The sequence below is a fragment of the Scyliorhinus canicula genome, chromosome 2, assembly GCF_902713615.1.
Source record: "Scyliorhinus canicula chromosome 2, sScyCan1.1, whole genome shotgun sequence".
Taxonomy (NCBI): Eukaryota; Metazoa; Chordata; class Chondrichthyes; order Carcharhiniformes; family Scyliorhinidae; genus Scyliorhinus; species Scyliorhinus canicula.
In genome coordinates, this window is record NC_052147.1 from 222609539 (window position 1) to 222629101 (window position 19563).

At 48.9% G+C, this 19563-nt stretch overlaps 1 protein-coding gene across 5 annotated transcripts in view; it reads right to left on the minus strand.

Annotated features, from left to right (window-relative positions):
* LOC119961975 (RNA-binding motif, single-stranded-interacting protein 1-like) overlaps positions 1-19563 on the minus strand; it is a 320074-nt gene that overhangs the window by 50627 nt on the left and 249884 nt on the right. For all 5 annotated transcript variants that reach the window (XM_038789650.1, XM_038789649.1, XM_038789653.1 and 2 more), the window contains exon 6: positions 6996-7075. In XM_038789650.1, the coding sequence (XP_038645578.1) occupies positions 6996-7075 (80 nt within the window). The remainder of the gene's footprint in view (positions 1-6995; positions 7076-19563) is intronic.

Consider the following 19563-nt stretch of genomic DNA (forward strand, 5'->3'; position numbering starts at 1 on the left):
ACAGTGAAAATGATGGTACTCCCAAGGTTTTTCTTCGTCTTTCAGAGCCTTCCAACTTTTATCCCCAAGGCATTTAAAAAAAATGAAAATGTGGCGATCTCGGGATTTGTTTGGGCGGGTAAAACCCCGCCAGTGAAGAAGGTGCTGCTGGAGCGGGGGTGTGGAGCGGGGGCGTGGGGCTGTGAATTATTATTGGGCGGCGAATATAGCGATGGTTAGGAAATGGTAGTGGGGAAGGGGTCAGTTTCGGAGCGGATTGAGGCGGCCTCATGTGAAGACATGAGTTTGGGGACACTGTTAACGGCACCTCTGCCATTCTCGCCGGCCAGGTACTCCACAAGCCTGGTAGTAGTGGCAGCCCCGAGGGTGTGGGGACAGTGGCAACAGCACATGGGGCTGGAGGGGGTGTCGGTATGGGCACCAGTATGTAGTAACCACCGGTCCACTCCGGGGGGCTGGAGGAGGGGTTCCGGGGGTGGCAGCTGGCGGGGATTGAGAGGTTTGGAGATCTCTTTATTGATGAGGGCTTCCCGAGTTTGGAGGAGGAGTTTGAGTTGTCAGGTGGGAATGTGTTCCAGTATCTCTAGGTGAGGGACCTTGTGCTGAGGCAGGTTTCGACCTTCCCGGATCTGCCTCCCCAGGGGCTACAGGGTTAGGTGAGGTCGAGAGTAGGAGTAGGGAAGGTAAGGTTACAGAGATCTATAAGGAATTGATGGAGTGGGAGGGAGCCCCGATAGGAGAGGTGAATAGAAAGTGGGAAGAAAAGCTGGGTGAGGAGTTGAAGGCCGGATAAGGGAGGAGGCAGTGAGGCGAGTCAATCCGTCCTCGTCGTGTGCCAGGCTCAGCCTGATTCAATTTATGATGGTCCACAGGGTGCACATGACGGTGGGCCGGATGAGCAGGTTTTTCGAGGGGGTGGAGGATAGGTGTGGGCATTGTGCGGGGGGGGGGTCCTGCGAACCATGTCCACATGATTTGGGCATGTCTGAGGCCGAGGGGACTTTGGCAGGGATTTGCTGACGTCATGTCAGAGGTATTAAAAGTGAGGGTGGTACCGTGTCCAGAGGGGGCGATCTTTGGTGTGTCGAAGACCCACGAGCCCAGGGGGTGAGAGCTCGATGTCCTGGCCTTTGCCTCCCTGGTGACTAATCTTACTAGGTTGGAGGGACTCGGAGCCCCCGAAGTCGGGGGTATGGGTTAGCAACATGGCAAGGTTTTTTTAGACTCGAGGAAATTAAATTTGCCTTGAGGGGCTCGTTGCAGGGGTTTGCCCAAAAGGTGGCAGCCGTTCATCAACTTCTTTGAGAAAAACAAAGCTGTTAGCAGGGTTTGGGGGTGGGGGGCTTGTCAAAACCCGATGTTTAAAATTGTTAAAATTATAAATGCCTTAATAAAATATTTTCAAAAAAAAAACTTAAGAGCGGACTCCAAATTAAAAGACTCTGCTGTTGCAGCTACCTGTAATACCACGTTAAAAACAGACCAACAGCCCTTGAGGCTGTCAGCATTCTGGTGTAGTATCTCACAGGAGTATCCAGTGCTGAGTAAAACATGCATTTAGTTGCTATTGCCCTTCACGACGACCTACATGTGTGAAGTTGAATTTACATTTACATAATGATGAAGACTGCACAAAGGAACTGGAACTGGTCTGCACTTGATATGCCCTCTGCTCCTTTGAACTGGATTCAAGTGAGATCATGAGGACAAAGCAGGCTCCTCTTTCGCATTAAAAGGTAATCGGACATGGCATGTGTCGCAAAGGTCAATATCACACTGTGTGTGGTACTGATCTCCAGTCCATAAAAAGCAGGACAAATCCAACGTGGCCAATTAGCACCCTACCAATCTACCCTAACTCATAAACAAAATGATGGAAACTGTGGTTGATACTGCTCTCAGCAGCATTTACTTAACAATTACCTGCTCAAAGTCTTGGGTTCTACCAGGACCATTCAGATCCTGATCTCATTGGAGCCTTGGTCCTAACATGGACAAAAGAATTGAACTCTTGAGGTGAGGCGAGAGTGACAGCTTTAACATCAAAGCAGCATTTGACCAAATGTGACATTAAGGAACCCCAGCAAAACTGAAGTCAATGGGAATCAGGGAAGAATTTTCAACTGGTTGCAGTCAGACCTAGCAAAAAGGAAGATGGTTGTGGTTGTTGGAGGTTAATCATCTCAGTCCCGGGCCTTGGCTGCAGGACTTCCTCATGCACAACCATCTTCAGCTGTTTTATCTTCCCTCCATCACAAGGTCCGAAGTGGGATATTTGCAGATAATTACACATGTTCACCACCATTTTCAATTCCTCAGACACTGAAGCAGTCTGTATCCATATGCAGCAAGACTTTTACAATATTCAGGCTTGACTTGATAAGTATTAAGTAACATTTGTGCCACACAAGTACTGGGCAATGACCATTTCCAAGAAGAGAGAATCTAACCACCTCTCCCTGACATTCAGTTATTCTGTTCATGTTTGGAGCACAGCTCTATTTACTACAACTCCGCCCTCAACAACATAATCCCAGCCAAGCTCATATCGAAATTCCAAAACCTAGGATTTAGCTCCTCCCTCTGCAACTCGATCCTCGATTTCCCGACCCATAGACCACAATCAGTAAGGATAAACAACAACACCTCCTCCACGATAGTCCTCAATAACGGGGCCCCGCAAGGCTGCGTACTTAGCCCCTACTATACTCCTATACACACAAAACTGTGGTAAATTCTGTCTCCAACTACATCTACAAGTTTGCTGATGACATGACCATAGTGGGTCGGATCTCGAACAGCGATGAATCAGAGCACAGGAGGGAGATAGAGAACCTAGTGGAGTGGTGTAACAACAGCAATCTCTCCCTCAACTTGAGCTGGTCATTGACTTCAGGAAGTGAAGTATCATACACACCCCTGCCTGCATCAATGGTGCTGAGATGGAGATGGTTGTGGGCTTCAAATTCCTAGACGTGCATGTCACCAACAATCTGTCCTGGTCCACCCACAGCGACGTTACAACCAAGAAAGCACAATAGCGCCTATACTTCCTCGGCAAACTAAGGAAATCCGGCATGTTCACATTGACTCTTACCAATTCCCCTCTCTGTCAGGTGAACCAGTCTCCCATCTACTGATCAGAATACACTTCCCGCTGCCTTGTGAAAGTGGACAGCATAATCAAAGACCCCTCTCACCGGGTTATTCTCTCTTCCGACCTCTTCCATCGGGCAAATCTGTGAACACGCACTGACAGATTCAAAAACAGCTTCTTCTCCACTGTTACCAGACTCCTGAATCTTCAGGCCTGCCAGCAGTCAAACTGAAACCAAAACTCAACCCTTAAAGCTCAGAAACATTCCAGTGGGTTGAGATGCAATCACCACCTGTTACCAGATAGAGCACAGCCTATTGGGCCAATTCATTGGCCACCAGCCAAATCAATCAAATCGAATCATCATTGATGCCAGCTAATGTCCAGCCGAAAACATCATCGCCTTCCAGAAACTTCTGTTGAATTAAAGTCACAGGTTGCTTACAGGCTGCTTTGCTTTAAAGTCACAGGTCCGTTAAATATCCATGGATCATACCACCCATGGATCAAAAATGTAACAGCAAAAATACAAGAGGATATAGGGAATAAACAGAACACAAAGGACCCTTACAACAGGAGAACAATAATGTGGCTGGCCCAGCACGATCATTAGACTCAACCTGGTGCCCCTAGATGCACAACTAGGGAGTGAAGGGTGAGGCCATGAAAACATGGTAAAATGGTGCACACCTTTTCACATGGCATTTACTCACAGTAACCACGAGAATTTAGGATAACATCTTTGCACCATATTCAGCCCGCACCAGAACATATCTCTCTCACCTCCAGCAACACCAGAGGCATCAATAACCCACTGTAACATCCTCCCCTCCAATATCCAAGGGGCTGGTTTAGCACAGGGCTAAATATCTGGCTTTTAAAGCAGACCAAGGCAGACCAGCAGCGTGTGTTCAATTCCGGTGCCAGCCTCCCCGAACAGGCGCCGGAATGTGGCGACTAGGGACTTTTCACAGTAATTTCATTGAAGCCTACTTGTGACAATAAGTGATTATTATTATTATATCCTTTCTGCAGCATGGTAGCATTGTGGATAGCACAATGGCTTCACAGCTCCAGGGTCCCAGGTTCGATTCCGGCTTGGGTTACTGTCTGTGCTGAGTCTGCACATCCTCCCCGTGTGTGCGTGGGTTTCCTCCGGGTGCTCCGGTTTCCTCCCACAGTTCAAAGATGTGCAGGTTAGGTGGATTGGCCATGATAAATTGCCCTTGGTGTCCAAAATTGCCCTTAGTGGGGTTACTGGGTTATGGGGATAGGGTGGAGGTGTTGACCTTGGGTAGGGTGCTCTTTCCAAGAGCTGGTGCAGACTCGATGGGACGAATAGCCTCCTTCTGCACTGTAAATTCTATGATCTATGATCTGCCAGTGTCCACAAAGTGGCACATTACCACAAGCAAATCTAAACAATTCTGCCAATTTTGCAATAGCTGATTTCCCACATATATTCATATTTTCACAGTGCATGAACCTGCCTACAAAGGTGCTCTCTCCTCAGACTAGGCTATTATTCCAATAGACCAGCAGTAGTGAAGGCAGCAGATTAACTAACCTCTGTTTTTGGTGGTAGTTAAGGTGAATACAACATTACAGCATCAAGAGGTAAGAGCTGCCTTCTTGAAAGTGAATCCGTGGAAAGCGACGTTCCCCAATGGAGTCATGGGCGAGCACTCAGAGCCTGCACTTACCAGCTGGCAAGTGTATTCACAGATACCTTCAACACTTCACTCCTCCGTTCTGAGGTCCCCACCTCCTTCAAGAGCACCACCATAATACCAATACCAAAAAAGAACAAGGTAACCTGCCCCAACGACTACCGACCCGTGGCCCTGACGTCTGTTATCATGAAATGTTTTGAGTGACTAGTCATGAGGCGGACCACTGCCAGCCTCCCAGACAGTCCCAATCCACTGCAGTTTGCCTATCACCGCAACCGGTCCACAGCAGATGCCATCTCCCTGGCTCTACAATCATCACTTGGACACCTCAACAACAAGGACACCCAAGTAAGACTGTTGTTCATCGACTACAGCTCCGCCTTCAACACCATTATCACGACAAGAACAATAACCAAACTCCTCAATCTTGGACTTGACCCCTCCCTGTGCAGCTGAATCCTTGATTTCCTCACCAACAGACCACAATCTGTCAGGATAGGAAACAGCACCTCCTCCACAATAGGCCTCAACACCGGGGCCCCGCAAGGATGTGTGCTCAATCCTCTACTGTACTCCCTATACGCACATGACTGTGTGGCAAGATTTAACTCCAACTCAATCTAGACGTTTGCAGCTGATACGACTGCGGTGGGGCATATCTCAAAAAAGGACGAATCAGACTACAGGAGGGAGATAAATCACTTGGTTGCATGGTGTACCAAAAACCTCTCTCTAAATGTCGGTAATACCAAGGAACTGATCATCGAATACAGGAGGCGTAGCATGACACACACTCCCGTCTGCATCAATGGTTCCAAAGTAGAAATGGTCGATAGCTTTAAGTTCCTGGAGGTCACCATCATCAACAGTCTGTCCTGGTCCACTCACGTTGATGCAACTGTCAGGAAAGCCCAACAACGTCTCTACTTCCTACGGAAGTTAAAGAAATTTGGCATGTCTGCATCGACTCTCACAAACCTCTACAGATGTGCGATAGAGAGCATCCTATCTGGCTGCATCACTGCCTGGTATGCCAACTGCTCGGTCCAAGATCGAAAGAAACTGCAGAGTGCGGTGAACTCAGCCCAACGCATCACACAAGCTTGCCACCCCCACATTGATTCTGTATAGACCTCCCGCTGCCTCAGGAAGGCAGACAGCATTATCAGAGACCCCCTACAACCCAGACATTGCCTTCTTCCAGACCCTTCCATCAGGCAGAAAGTACAGAAGTGTGAAGACCTGTACATCCAGACATAGGAACAGTTTCTTCCCCACAGCTACAGGACTCCTCAACGACTCCACCTCGGACTGATCTGTTCCCTGTAAGAACACTATTCACAATGCCCTATGTTGCTTTTGCTCATGTATTTGCTTTGTTTGTCCCCTTGTTACGCACTATAACCAATCACTGTTTGTCGATGTACCATTTGTCAATGTTCTCTGTTGATTATTCTTTTGTCTACTATGTACGTACTGTGTAAGTTCACTCGGCCGCAGAAAAATGCCTTTCATTGTACTTCGGTACATGTGACAATAAATCAAATCAAAGCAAATCAAACACCTAAGCTGGAACAGCAAAAGAATAAGCACAATTTTCTGCTTCTTTGAGAAGCAAAGGAATTTGAGAAATTTATGTGGTACATTCTACATTCTCAGGACCTCCCAAGTGCTTTAATACTAATGGATTACTTGTGAAGTGCAGTCGCTGTTGTAATTTAGGCAAATGTGACACCAATTTTACACGGTAAAGTCTGCAAATAAATCACTAGATTTTGTACTTCTGTTTGAGGGATGCATATTGACCAAGATATTGAGAGATGTCTATGAAAAATTACCATTTTACATCCACTTCAACAAGCTGACCGAGCTTGATTTTACAGCTAATCATAAAAATATACAATTTCTTCAGCAATACATGAAAGTGTCAATCTAGATTATGCGATCAAGACGTGTATGGCTGAAACCTATGAAATTCTGATTTAATTGCATTCCACAGGAAGGTTGGACTTCTTCATCAAACTTACTTCCTCCAGGTTGTGCAATACAATCCTTCTCCATTTTGTACATATCATTGAAACACTACAAACCAACAATTCCAGTGTGCATCAGTTTTCTCAGAAACAATCACATTTCATGCATTTTTCCATTGTTGCGATCAGCAAAGCAATCGGTTCCAACAATCCACATCCTCAGTCGTTAAAGGAAAGGTAATCAAAACTTACCAGGGACACCAGGCGGGGTCTTAATAAATTTGCCATTAAAATGTGCGATAACTGCTTCACACTTCTCTGTCGATTCCATCCTAGTAAAGGGGGAAAATAAATGATCATTGAAGAGGACAGGTCTGTATGCTTGCAAAATGATCTGAAAGCACATTAAGTATAATGTTTTAGGACTTCTGGTGACTGCGGGCGGGAGGTGGCTGTGCAACGGAGGGCTCCCGATCGGGAACGGCATTTTCGGGGCTTTAAGCCCGGTCCCAGGGTCCACGGAGGCATCAAAGGCAGGGAGAAGGCACGGAGAAGAAGATGTCCAGGATTAGCAAGAAAACGGCCGGTAAAAGAACAGCTGAGGGCCCGTCGGGGAGTGGAGAGGTCACCATGGGGTCACTAGGGAAAAAGGAGGCTGGAGCACCAGGGGAGGCCGCATTGCTGAAGGCTGAAGAAATAACCAAGGTAATGGCTGCAGAATTCGAAAGGCAGTTTACAAAACACCTGAAGGCGATGAGGAAGGAGATGAGGGAGGTTTTGAGTGTGCTGGTGGAGGAGGCGATTTCCCCGGTGACGACGGCGGTGGCGAGTGCAGTGGCGAAGGTACGGGAGCAAGGGGAGGCGCTGAAGGAAGTGGAGGAGACATTATTGCAGCACGGTGTAATAGCCCACACGGGACCTATAGGGTAGGCATGATTATCTTTCCTGTGGTCCTTTCAGAATAAGGGGCGGAATTCTCTGAAAACGGAGCGATGTCCCCACGTCCGCGAGAAAACGGGAGCAAATCACTCTGGACTTTTTTTCCAGAAGTCCAGAGTGATTCTCCGTTTTGAAGTGGGCTTGCAGGGCCCCGGAGTAGTCAACGCAGCTCTGGCTGCCGATACGGGGCCCTGCATATCCAGCTGCAGGTCCGCGTGGCGGCTGCCTGTGGTGGTGGCCCTGCGCAACACGGCAGACCCACACAGCAATCCGGCCCCAACAATATAGGCCACCCCCAGATCACCCGTACCTGCCGATCGGTGGTCTCTGATTGCGAGCCTGGACGTCCTGGAGACCCCCCGGTGACGGATCCCCCGCCTCCCAACCAGGGCGGCCTTTTTCAATGGCCTCGACTGGTGCCGCGTTGCCCGCAACTGGCAGCGATTCTCCGGTCCGCAGAGAATCGGGGGAAGGCGTTAGACCAGAACGCGAGTCTGACGCCCCATTCTCTGTCCCCCCGCTGAACGCGATTTCGGTGCGATGGCTTGGAGAATCCTGTCCATGGTCTCTCCCACTAGGGGCAGGGGATCTCTCTTAATCTTTGTACACAAGGTTGGTGTAAATACTTAGGCAAACGACCACTTGGAAGTGATGACTTCAGATAAATTTTTATTTATTCTCCTTACTATTTTGCACCTCCTACTCTCCGAAGGGTGTCCCACACTGGCCAACACCCAGGCTGGGGTATTTATGTCCCAGCAGTCCTAGGAAAAGGGAGGGTAGCCCCGCCCCCATCATCTGGGTAAATCGTACTCAGGTAAGGCACAGGAACTCTGAGGTTGCAGCTCCCTGGGCCTCCTGTAGGATTATAACAGTGGGCCAGTATGACACCAATCAGAACAGGAGCCGGGTAGGATCTAATGGGCAGTGTATATATTGTGTTGTAAATAAAACGACATTTCTTTATTTTACTTGGTGTGGACTCATCACGTACTTATTAAAGAGGGATTTGAAAATAAGAATGAGAATTTAAAAATCAAACATTTCTTAATTCAGAGCCAAAGCAGGTCAGTGAACTTGCTGCAAGTTAAAAGACGAGCAGCAGAGTTTTCAATGACCTCAAACTGGACAGAGGTTAGAATGCGGGCAACCAACGGGGGCGTGGGGGGTGGGGGGTGTTTAAATCGTTGAGTCTAGAGGCAACAAAGGCATTTGCGAGGGTTTCAGCAGCCGAAGAGCTGAGGCAAGGGCAAAGTGGGGAATGTTACGAAGGTGGAAATAGCCAGTCTTATTGCTAACTCCTAGATAGGGTCAGAAGCTCAACTTGGCATCAAACGTGATACTGAGAGGGAGATTTTCCGATACTGTTCACCGCAGATGCAAATCCCATTACGGCCACTAACTCTCGTGAGAGGCCCATAATGGGATTTGCACAGGGAAATATCCCTTTGAAATCTTCCCCACCCCCTGCCGGGATATACTCAGATTCACACTAGAGACAGCATGAACCTCACTATCAAGCATTTACATGGATTTTAATATTCAGGGAAGAGGGGCCTCCAATGCCCCAATGCCAGTGAAGACGGGGGAGGGTGGTCGTTAATTTGAATTTGCCCTTGAAAAATGGCACCCCAATCTCTCAATCCTGGCTCTGCCGAAGGGTTTAGGCCACACACCCTCTCCCCCAGCTGCCTGCGTAATCCTCGCCAGCACTATGAAAATGCACAGCGCCGTTTGATCTGGCTAGAAAAGGCAGCGATGAAACCAGCAAGTTTCACACTGCTTTCCTCGCCTGCACTCCGCAATTTTTGGAAAATTATGCCCCAAGGTTGTGAGCAGACTGAGTTAATTTGAGACTGTTGCCAGAAAGAGGGATGGAGTGGGTAGCTAGGGAACAAAGTTTGGTGCAGGGACCAAAAACAATGGATTCATTCTTCCTAATATTTACTTGAAAGAAACTTCTACTCATCCAATATTGGTTGCAGTTAAATAGTCTGATAATTTAGCAACAGTGAAATAGTCAAAAGAGATGGTGAAGTAAAACAGGGTGTCATTGGCACCTATGTGAATGTTAATTCTGCTTTTGGATAATGTTGGTTGATATTTTCTGGTATTTATGTCCTGAGAAACCTTTGGCGCACTCACTTAAAATTGAAATACCTTTGCTGCAGCTTCCCACACTGATCCAGATCATAGATTATCTAATATGGTGTCGCTGGAGGGGGTGAAAGCCAAGTGGGAGGAGGAGTTAGGGTGGCATTGGAGGAGGGGTTGTGGTGTAAGGTGTTGTGGAGGATAGACGCCTCGTGTAAGAGGCTGGAGTTACTACAGTTAAAGGTGGAGCACAAAGCACACCTGATGAGGTCGACAATGAGCCTGTTGTTTGAGGGGGCGGAGGAAACTTGCGAGCGGTGTTGGGAGAGGTCCGGCCAACCATGTACATATCTTCTGGCCCTGCTCGAAGTTGGAGAAATTTTGAGGTTCCTTTATCAGCACCACGCAGACAGTAGCGGGGACAAATGTTTTAGCCTTCGCCTCGCTGATAGGTGGGTCCCGTTGGGGTGGCGATCAGCCACTCCATCCTGTGCCTCTGTTTGGTTTGAGGACCTGATGGAGTTCCTGTATTTGGAAAAGGTTAAGTTAACCTGAAGGGGACGACTGAGGGGTTCCACAAGAGATTCTGTCTGTTTATTATTCACTTTCGAGAGTTGGTTACCGTCAGCTGCTGGGGGGCGGGGGGGGGGGGGGGGGGGGGGGGGGGGGGGGAATAGGCATGGGGGGATATTCTTTGAGGTATTAGGGTGTTAATTGGTAGAATGGGGGTGGGTTTCAGTGTTCTTGTTGTTTTGTATTGTTTTGTTTTATGTATAAAATGTTAAAATATTAAAAACCAAATAAAAATATTTTCAAAACAAAAAGTAAATGATCTAGCTGAAGCTTGAAATCATTCCTGAGTTTTATGAGGAATGTTCTTCATTTTACAAGGTTGGTTCAGGAAATTCCCCTTTGGTTCAGCTCGTTAAAGCAGTAAGACATTTGGGTCAAACACATCAGGAAGATGTCAGAGTTTATCATCACTTCCTGTGTTGTTGGCATGACAACCAGGGCACCATCTGGGGTGCTACTAACTGGTCTTGGTGCAAACATCACTCAAGGTAACAACAGAATAATTTTTTATGTGATGCCTTTGCTGGTTGACTAGTTTGCTAACACTCACTATCCATAGAATCCCTACAGTGCGGAAGGAGGCCATTTGGCCCATTGAATCTGCACTGACCTTCTGAAAGAGCACCCTACCTAGGCCCACTCCCCCCGCCCTATCACCTAACCTGCAGATCTTTGGACTATTGAGGTTCACACATGAAAAGTAGTCACTTAGGTGAGGTACAAGCCAGTAACTATCAGTGGAACAGCACCCAAGCAAGGAGTCAACACCTTCTGAAAGAGGTGGAAAATGCTCTTGTTGAGTTTTTCAATTAAAGATCAACAGCAAATAATATATTTTGCTACTAAATTTCCAATAACTAAGTAATTATGCCAAGTCTTTTGCTAAACATGATGAAATGTGATGATATTCTTTAACCTTTGCTTATCTAAATACATACTTTGGTTCTACTTGTATGGAAACATTTTGATAAACCTTAATTTTTTTCAAGAATACAGTATAATGATGTCAAAGATACATAAATGTGTGATGTTGTCCTTCACACATGGCGAATCAATGTCACGGCAAACAGGTTTGCTGAACACATTTTCAAGACTATGGATGGGATTTTCTATTTTTCTCATCCGAGTGCTGGCTCAGGCGAGAAAAGTGACATGATGCTTGCGGGCAACATAGCTGGCTTTCCTCAGCATATTGTGCAGCATTTGGATGAAAAATAATCTAGACACGTTGTCATGTCATCAGGCTGGTGGGGCAGGGCCAGAAAAAGCCAGCAACATCGGGAACCCTGGCAATGCCCATACATGTCCCTGTACTTGCCCTCAGCAGATTCCTTTTGCCTGGTTGTCATTTGAGAGGGGAGATTTCTGGGGGGGTAAAATAGAGCGGGGAAGCCCTTTAGTGATATTATAATTAATTTAAATGCATTTTCCAATGTCTCTGGGTGGGAGCCTCATTATGTCACTGGCGGGGTGGGTGGGTTCTAGAAGTAAGATCTCGCCGGTGAGATTCCCGGTTTATTTACTTCTGTACCATTTTGCACGCACGTCAGCATTTGCACCTGTGGCGAACTTGGGTGCAAAGTCCCTGTCTCTGACTTTGGATAGAGTGTAAAATTCAGGGTGACCAACACTGAGGCGGATGGGGGAAATGCTGACAAGACTGGAGAAAGGGAGGGGTCACAAGAATGGAGGTGCTGACAAGACTAAAGGAGTGAGTGTGTGGTTTCTGACAAGACCAGAAGGGCGATGTGGGAGTGGGGTTCTTAATGACACCAGAGGAGCAGCCTGCATGGACGCCACCCCCTTCAGTCCTGTTGGACTCCCCTCCTCAGACCTTCTTGGATCCCCTAACCCCTTCAGGCCTGCCTGAGGTCCCTGCTCACCCTCCATGCCTGACCCGTCCCCCCCCCCCCCCCCCCCAAGGTCTATGCCAGACCCGACCCCTCTCCAGACCTAGGTGTGAGAGTGCTGCCGCCGTTGGAATCAACTTCAGACCACCCACCCTCCCTGGGTCAGGCCTGAGTGCTGCTGCCACAGGTGTGTGTGCTACTGCATACATCCCAAGCACCCACTTGGCGAAGCTGTCCAACTCTCATAACAGTGTGCTGGCCAGTGCTGCTGTCCCCTTGTGGCCAAGCATGCGCATGCTGCCTGGAGGGATCCGGGACAAACAGCATCCGAGAAAGCTGTCTTCAGGACGGGAAACCAAATTCTGGGACACTCCCAGAAGCCCAGGACAGTTAGTTACCCTGATTGTGCTGCAATACAACTAATTCTTTGGCTGGATGCATAAATTTACATACATAGTTTACATAGAATTTACAGTGCAGAAGGAGGCCATTCGGCCCATCGAGTCTGCACCGGCTCCTGGAAAGAGCACCCTACCCATGGTTAACACCTCCACCCTATTCCCATAACCCAGCAACCCCACCCAACACTAAGGGCAATTTTGGACACTAAGGGCAATTTATCATGGCCATTCCACCTAACCTGCACATCTTTGGACTGTGGGAGGAAACCGGAACACCCGGAGGAAACCCACGCACACACGGGGAGGATGTGCAGACTCCGCACAGACAGTGACCCAAGCCGGAATCGAACCTGGGACCCTGGAGCTGTGAAGCGATTGTGCTATCCACAATGCTACCATGCTGCCCCAAACAAGAGATCGGGACGCCATTTTTAAATGCCGTCCCAATTCCCGATCTACCCCCCAGCTCAAATGCAGTATGGGAGGGCCCCCTCCCCCCGCCCATGCCGCTGCACCCACCAATACCCACACCGGGAAACAACGGCCCAATCACGTCCGTGAAAACAGTGCCAGCTCAGCCTATTTGAACAGGGTTCTTGCAATAAAATGAAAATATTTAGCATAAATTCTTGTAATTTGACATTTTCATGACATATTACCGAAGAAACTAAATCCCCACTCAGCCACTCTATTGATGTGAAAAATGGATCTTTGCTTTAAATGCGAAATTTGAACAAAGGCAACATTTCAACAGAAAGTTATTTTGGGGGAATCAATAGAGTACTGGCATAGTTCTGACACAACAGGTCTGAGGATTGGCAGCAGTTTAGAATTCAGCAAAGGAGGGCCAATTCAGAGAGTAAATATGGGAAACATAAAACTGATGGTAAAAACTTTCTGTAGGTATGTGAAGAGAAAAAGATTGGTGAAGAGAAATGCAGGTCCTTTACAGTCAGAAACAGGGAACAAAGAAATGGCTGGCCAACTAAATACCTACTTTAGTTCGTCTTCACAAAGGAGGACACAAATAAGACCAGACATTTTAGGGAACACAGGGCACGATTCTCCACCCCCCACGCGGGTGGGAGAATAACGGGAGGGCCTCCCGACATTTTTCACACCCTCCCACTATTTTTTACGGCGAGCGACGATTCTCCGAGGCCGATGGGCCGAGCGGCCGGGCCTTCACGCCCGTTTCAACACGGCAGCGAACACACCTGCTCGCTGCCGTCGTGAAACAGGCGCCAGATGCCCGTTTGGGGCATCTGGGGGCCCGATTGGCACGGCAGTACCACGTCCGTGCCAAGGGGGGCAGAGGCCCGTGATCGGTGCCCACCGATCGCGGGCCGTGCGTCCGTAACTCTTTTCTCTCCACCGCCCCGCAAGATCAAGCCGCCACGTCTTGCCGGGTGGCTGAGCGAAAAGACGGCAACTGCGCATGCGCGGGTTGGCGTTGTCCAACCTGCGCATGCGCGGACGACGTCATCAGCCTTCTCAGCCGGTGTGACGCTTGACGTGTGGCCTTGATGACCGTCGTCAAGGCCGCGCCGCCGTGACGCACGGGGCCGCGCTCCTAGCCCTGCCCGGGGGGGAGAATCGGCTCCGGAAGTGGGCGTGAAGGCTGCCGTAGGTCACGGCCTGTCCCATGGCAGCCTTTACCCTTCTCCGCATTTGCGGAGAATCTCGCCCACAGTGTTTAGTGAGAGGGAACTGTAGGATATCAGTATTAGCAGAGAAATGGCATTGGGAAAATTGATGGAATTGAAGACCGATAAATCCCGTGGGCCTGAGAATCTACATCCCAGAGTACTTCACAATTTAAAAAGGGAACTGGACAGGATAGAGATTGATAGACCTGTAAGCTTGACATTGGTAGCAGGGAAAATTCTAGAATCCATTTCAAGGATTTTATAGCACTTGGAAAACAGTCTCAGAATCAGACAGGATTTAGAAGCATGGATTTAGAAGCATGGATTTAGAAGCATGGATTTAGAAGCATGGATTTATAATAGGGATTTTATACTTGACAGATGTACTGGAATTCTTCAAGAGGTTGAAACAATTTTATCCTGCCACTCTATCTCTTCCCCTCAATTAAGTCGCCCCTCAGCATTCTTTGTACCAAGGAAAATAAACCCAACCTATCCAATCTCTCCTCGTAGCTACACTTTTCTATAATAATAATTGCTTATTGTCACAAGTAGGTTTCAATGAAGTTACTGTGAAAAGCCCCTAGTTGCCACATTTCGGCACCTGTTTGGGGAGGCCGGTATGGGAATTGAACCCGTGCTGCTGGCCTTGTTCTGCATTACAAGCCAGCTGTTTAGCCCACTGTGCTAAACCAGCCCCTGGCAAAATTCTTGGAAACTTCCTCTGCACTCTGTCCACAGCAATTACATCCTTCCTGTAATGTTTTGGCCAGAACTGCCCACAATACTCCAGTTGTGGCTTCACCAGTGTCTGATACAATTCCAACATTATATCCTTACTTTTATATTCTATACCTCTACCAAAGAAGGACAGCATTCCATATACTTTCTTAACAAGCTTGTCTACTTGAACTGCTGTCTTTAGGGACCCGTGTACTTGTATGCCAAGATCTCTCACCTCATCTACCTCTCTTAGTATATTCCCATTTATTGTGTACTATGACTGTTTGACCTCCCTAAATGCATGACCTCACACTTCTCTATTAAAATCCATCTGCCACTTTATCACCCACTCCACCAATCCATCTATATCTCTGGTCATATATAGTGAATAGCTGGGGTTCCAGCACCGATCCCTGCAGTATCCCACTAGTTACTGCCTACCATTTGGAAAAAGACCCGTTTATTTCCTACCTGCCAACCAGTTTTCTATCCATTTCAATACACTACCCCCAATCCCAGGCGCTTTAATTTTATACGCTAATCTCGTATGTGGGACTTTGTCAAAAGCCTTCTGAAAGTACAAATAAACCATGTCCACTGGCCCCCCTTCATCAACCTGAATCAGACTGACACATATGCAACAAGGCAATGAAAGCTTACATTGCTGAACCACTCTTTGGAGATATACACTCAAAATTATATTTGGTTGAACACTGCATTCTTGACATCAGTGAAGAGGTTAGAGGGAGGGATATAAAATATTTACAATCAACAGGGGACTGGTACTGAGAAAACCTTTAGAACCAAATAGACTCAGGGTGGCATGGTCGTGCAGTGGTTAGCACTGCTGCCACACAGCGCCGAGGACCCGAGTTCGATCCCGGCCCCGGGTCACTGTCTGTGTGGAGTTTTCACATTCTCCCCGTGTCTGCGTGGGTCTCACCCCCACAACTCAAAATATGTGCAGGTTAGGTGGATTGGCCACGCTAAGTTGCCCCTTAATTGGAAAAGAAAATAATTGGGTCCTTTACATTTATTTTTTTAAAAAACTAAATAAAAGTCCTAGAGTCTTACAGCACAGACAGAGGACCTTCAGTCCATCACGTCTGGGTTGAGCATCAAGCACCTAACTATTCTATTCACATTTTCCAGCACATTGGTCCATAGCCTTGTATGCAATGGCATTTCAAGTGCTCATCTAAATACTTCTTAAAAGTTGTGAGGATTCGAGCAGAGTGTGTCCTTATATGCAGACGATTTGTTCTATGTATCACGGACCCACTCTCCATGTGGGGGAGATAATGAGTTGCTCAGGAAGTTTGGCTCCTTTTCAGGATACAAGCTGAATCTGGGCAAGAATGAATCCCCCGGGGAGGGGAGCTGGTCTGGGGAGGCTGCCATTTCGTCCGGCCAAGACGAGCTTTTGGTATCTGGAAATCCGGATGGCCCGTGGCTGGGCCACGTTCCATAAACTTAACTTGTCTCGTCTGGTGGATGGGGTGAAGGCTGATTTGAAACGGTGGGATGCCCTCCCTTTGACCTCAGCAGGAAGGGCACAGGTGGTGAGGATAAATAGTCTCCTGAGGGTTTTGTTTTTTGGTCCAGTGTCTATCAGTCTTTCTCCCCAAGTCTTTTTTTTTTTGCAAGGTTAATAAATTGATATACTTTTGGTTGGGCTGGTAAGACCCCTCATTTTGTACAACATTTTTGCAAAGGAATAGTTAGCCGGGAGGGGGTTGGCACTACCCAATCTCTTGTTCTACTACTGGGTGGCAAATATCGATAAGGTGCAGGGTTGGTTCGAGGACATGGGCTTTGTATGAGGATGGATGGAGGAGGTTTCGAGCATAGGGTCAAGTCTGAGTGCCCGGGTTACTGCACCACTCCTGTTTTCCCCTGTTAGATTCTCTTTGGGCTCGGTGGTGATAGTCACTTTGAGGATTTGGAATCAGTTCAGGAGCATTTCAAACTGGGCTCTTTGACATTCCTGGCTCCAGTTTGCAGGAACTATGGGCGGGATTCTCTATTGATGATGGCAAAATCATGATACGCGATCGGACGGAGAATAGGTTCTGACGCTAAAATCGCAGTGGGTATCGATTTGACGCCAAATCGCTATTCTCTGTCACCTCGACAATAGCGACAATGCGCACCGGAATGCACGTACAATAAACACCGATTACATATCAATAGCGGGCCTGACCCAGTATTATCCGGGGCCTTTGCGATGCTCTGCCTCTAGGGGCCGAGTTCCCAGTGGCATGGTTCACTTGTGCTTTTAAAAATCATGAAGCCGGCATCATGGCTGCTGGGGGAGACAGAGAGGGTATGGAAAATGTCCAACGTCGCCATAGTTTGCTGACAGTTGTGCTGCTGGCCAGGGGATTCTGCCAGGGTTGGGTGGGGGGCGGGCAGCTGGACGGGGCTCTGAGATCGGGGTGGAAGGACACTATTGCTGTAGCCGGAAAGGTAGCCATGCAGCTGCGCACGCCACAGATGGCTCACTGTGATATTAGGGCCACGGGTTATATAGGTGTCCCTCCAGGCCAGCCCCCCTAGGTGCCCTCTGGCCCCAGCTGACCCATCAGCTGTATGGACAAGCTCCAGCACAACCAGTTCCATCTTGTTGGCTGGGATAGGTGTGCGTGGGGGAGTGTAATGTGTATATGTGGCTGCAGCTTGTCAGCCTCCCGAGTGTCAATCATGGGCCCGGCGAATCCCGTACCGTTTTTCATTAGAATCGATTGTGTTCAATGTGACGTCAGTGCGAGCCTCTCCACAATTGCTGAATTGATCCAGGTTCAGCACCAGTTTTGCTGTCGTGAAAGTCCATTAATTCTGTGTCGGCGTCAACACTTAGTCTCAGAATGATTCCCGCCTCATAGATTTGTGCCGACTGGCTTAGATTCATTGTTTAGGACATGGGAGCAGGATGTGGGGAGGTTTAGGAACATGGGGCGGAATTCTCCCCTACCCGGCGGGGCGGAGGGTCCCGGCGTAGCGGAGTGGCGCCAACCACTCCAGCGTCGGGCCTCCCCAAAGGTGCGGCATTATCCGCACCTTTAGGGGCCAAGCCCTCACATTGAGGGGCTAGGCCTGCGCCGGAGTGGTTGGCACCACACCGACTGGCGCCAAAACCGGCAACAACGGCCTTTGACGCCCGCCGCCCGGTGCCGGGGATGGCCGAAAGGCCTTCGCCGGTTCGCACATGCGCCGGTGCGTCAGCTGCCGCTGACGTCACCACCGGCGCATGCGCGCTGGGGGATTCTCTTCCGCCTCCGCCATGGTGGAGGCCGTGGCGGCGGCGGAAGAAAAAGAGTGCCCCCACGGCACTGACCAGCCCGCCAATCGGTGGGCCCCGATCGAGGGCCTGGCCACCGTGGGGGCACCCCCCGGGTCCGATCGCCCCGCGCCCCCCCAGACCCCGGGGGCCTGCTCGCGCTGCCAATCCCGCCGCCACCAGAGGTTGTTCAAACCACGGCAGCGGGAGAGACCTCCCAGCGGCGGGACTTCAGCCCATCGCGGGCCGGAGAATCGCCGCAGGGGACTCCCCGATCGGTGGGTGGTGTTTCCCGCCCCCGCCAATTCCCGGGTGGCGGAGAATTTCTGCCACAGCGGGGGCGGGATTTTCGGCGGCCCCGGACGATTCTCCGACCCTGCGGGGGGCCGGAGAATTTCACCCATGATTCTGGAGGGTAGGTTCGCCAGATGGATGAGTTGTTAGAGAAGTTCCAGCTCCCGAGAGGGAATGCATTCAGGTACTATTAGGTGCACAATTATTTACGCAAGGAACTTCCTTCATTTCCCTTGGTACGTGTGTGGACAGGGTCCTGACTTTGGCTGAGTTAGGGGAGGGTAGGATTTCGGATGTCTGTGGGCAGATGTTGGCAATGGAGCAGGCATCATAGATTTCATAGAATTTACAGTGCAGAAGGAGGCCATTCGGCCCATCAAGTCTACATCAGTCCCTGAAAGAGCACCCTCCCTATTCCCATAACATAGCAACCCCTAACATTTGGACACTATGGGATAATTTAGTGTGACCAATTCACTTAACCCGCACATCTTTGGACTGTGGGAGGAAACCGGAGCACCCGGAGGAAACCCGCGCAGACACGGGGAGAATGTGCAGACTTTGCACAGACAGTGACCCAAGTGGGAATCGAACCTGGGTCTCTGGCAAGGAGAAACAACAGTGCTAACCACTGTGCTACAGTGCCACCGCATTGTTGGAGGAGATAAAGAGGAAGTGGGTGGGTGAGCGAGGTGTGGTCTTTTGAGGTGGGAGTATGGAGTGATGCTCTACACAGGGTGAACTTCATAATAATAATCTTGTAATAATTTTATTAGTGTCACAAGTAGGCTTACATTAATACAGCAATGATCTTACTGTGAAAATCCCCTAGTTGTCATGCTACGGAACCTGTTCGGGTACACAGAATGAGAAATCAGAATGTCAAATTCACCTAACAAGCACGTCTTTCGGGATTTTGTGGGACTCACCTCCTCATGTGCGAGGTTAAGCCTGATCCAGTTCAAGGTGGTGCACAGGGCATACCTGACCAGGACGCATATGAGTGGGTTCTTCTCG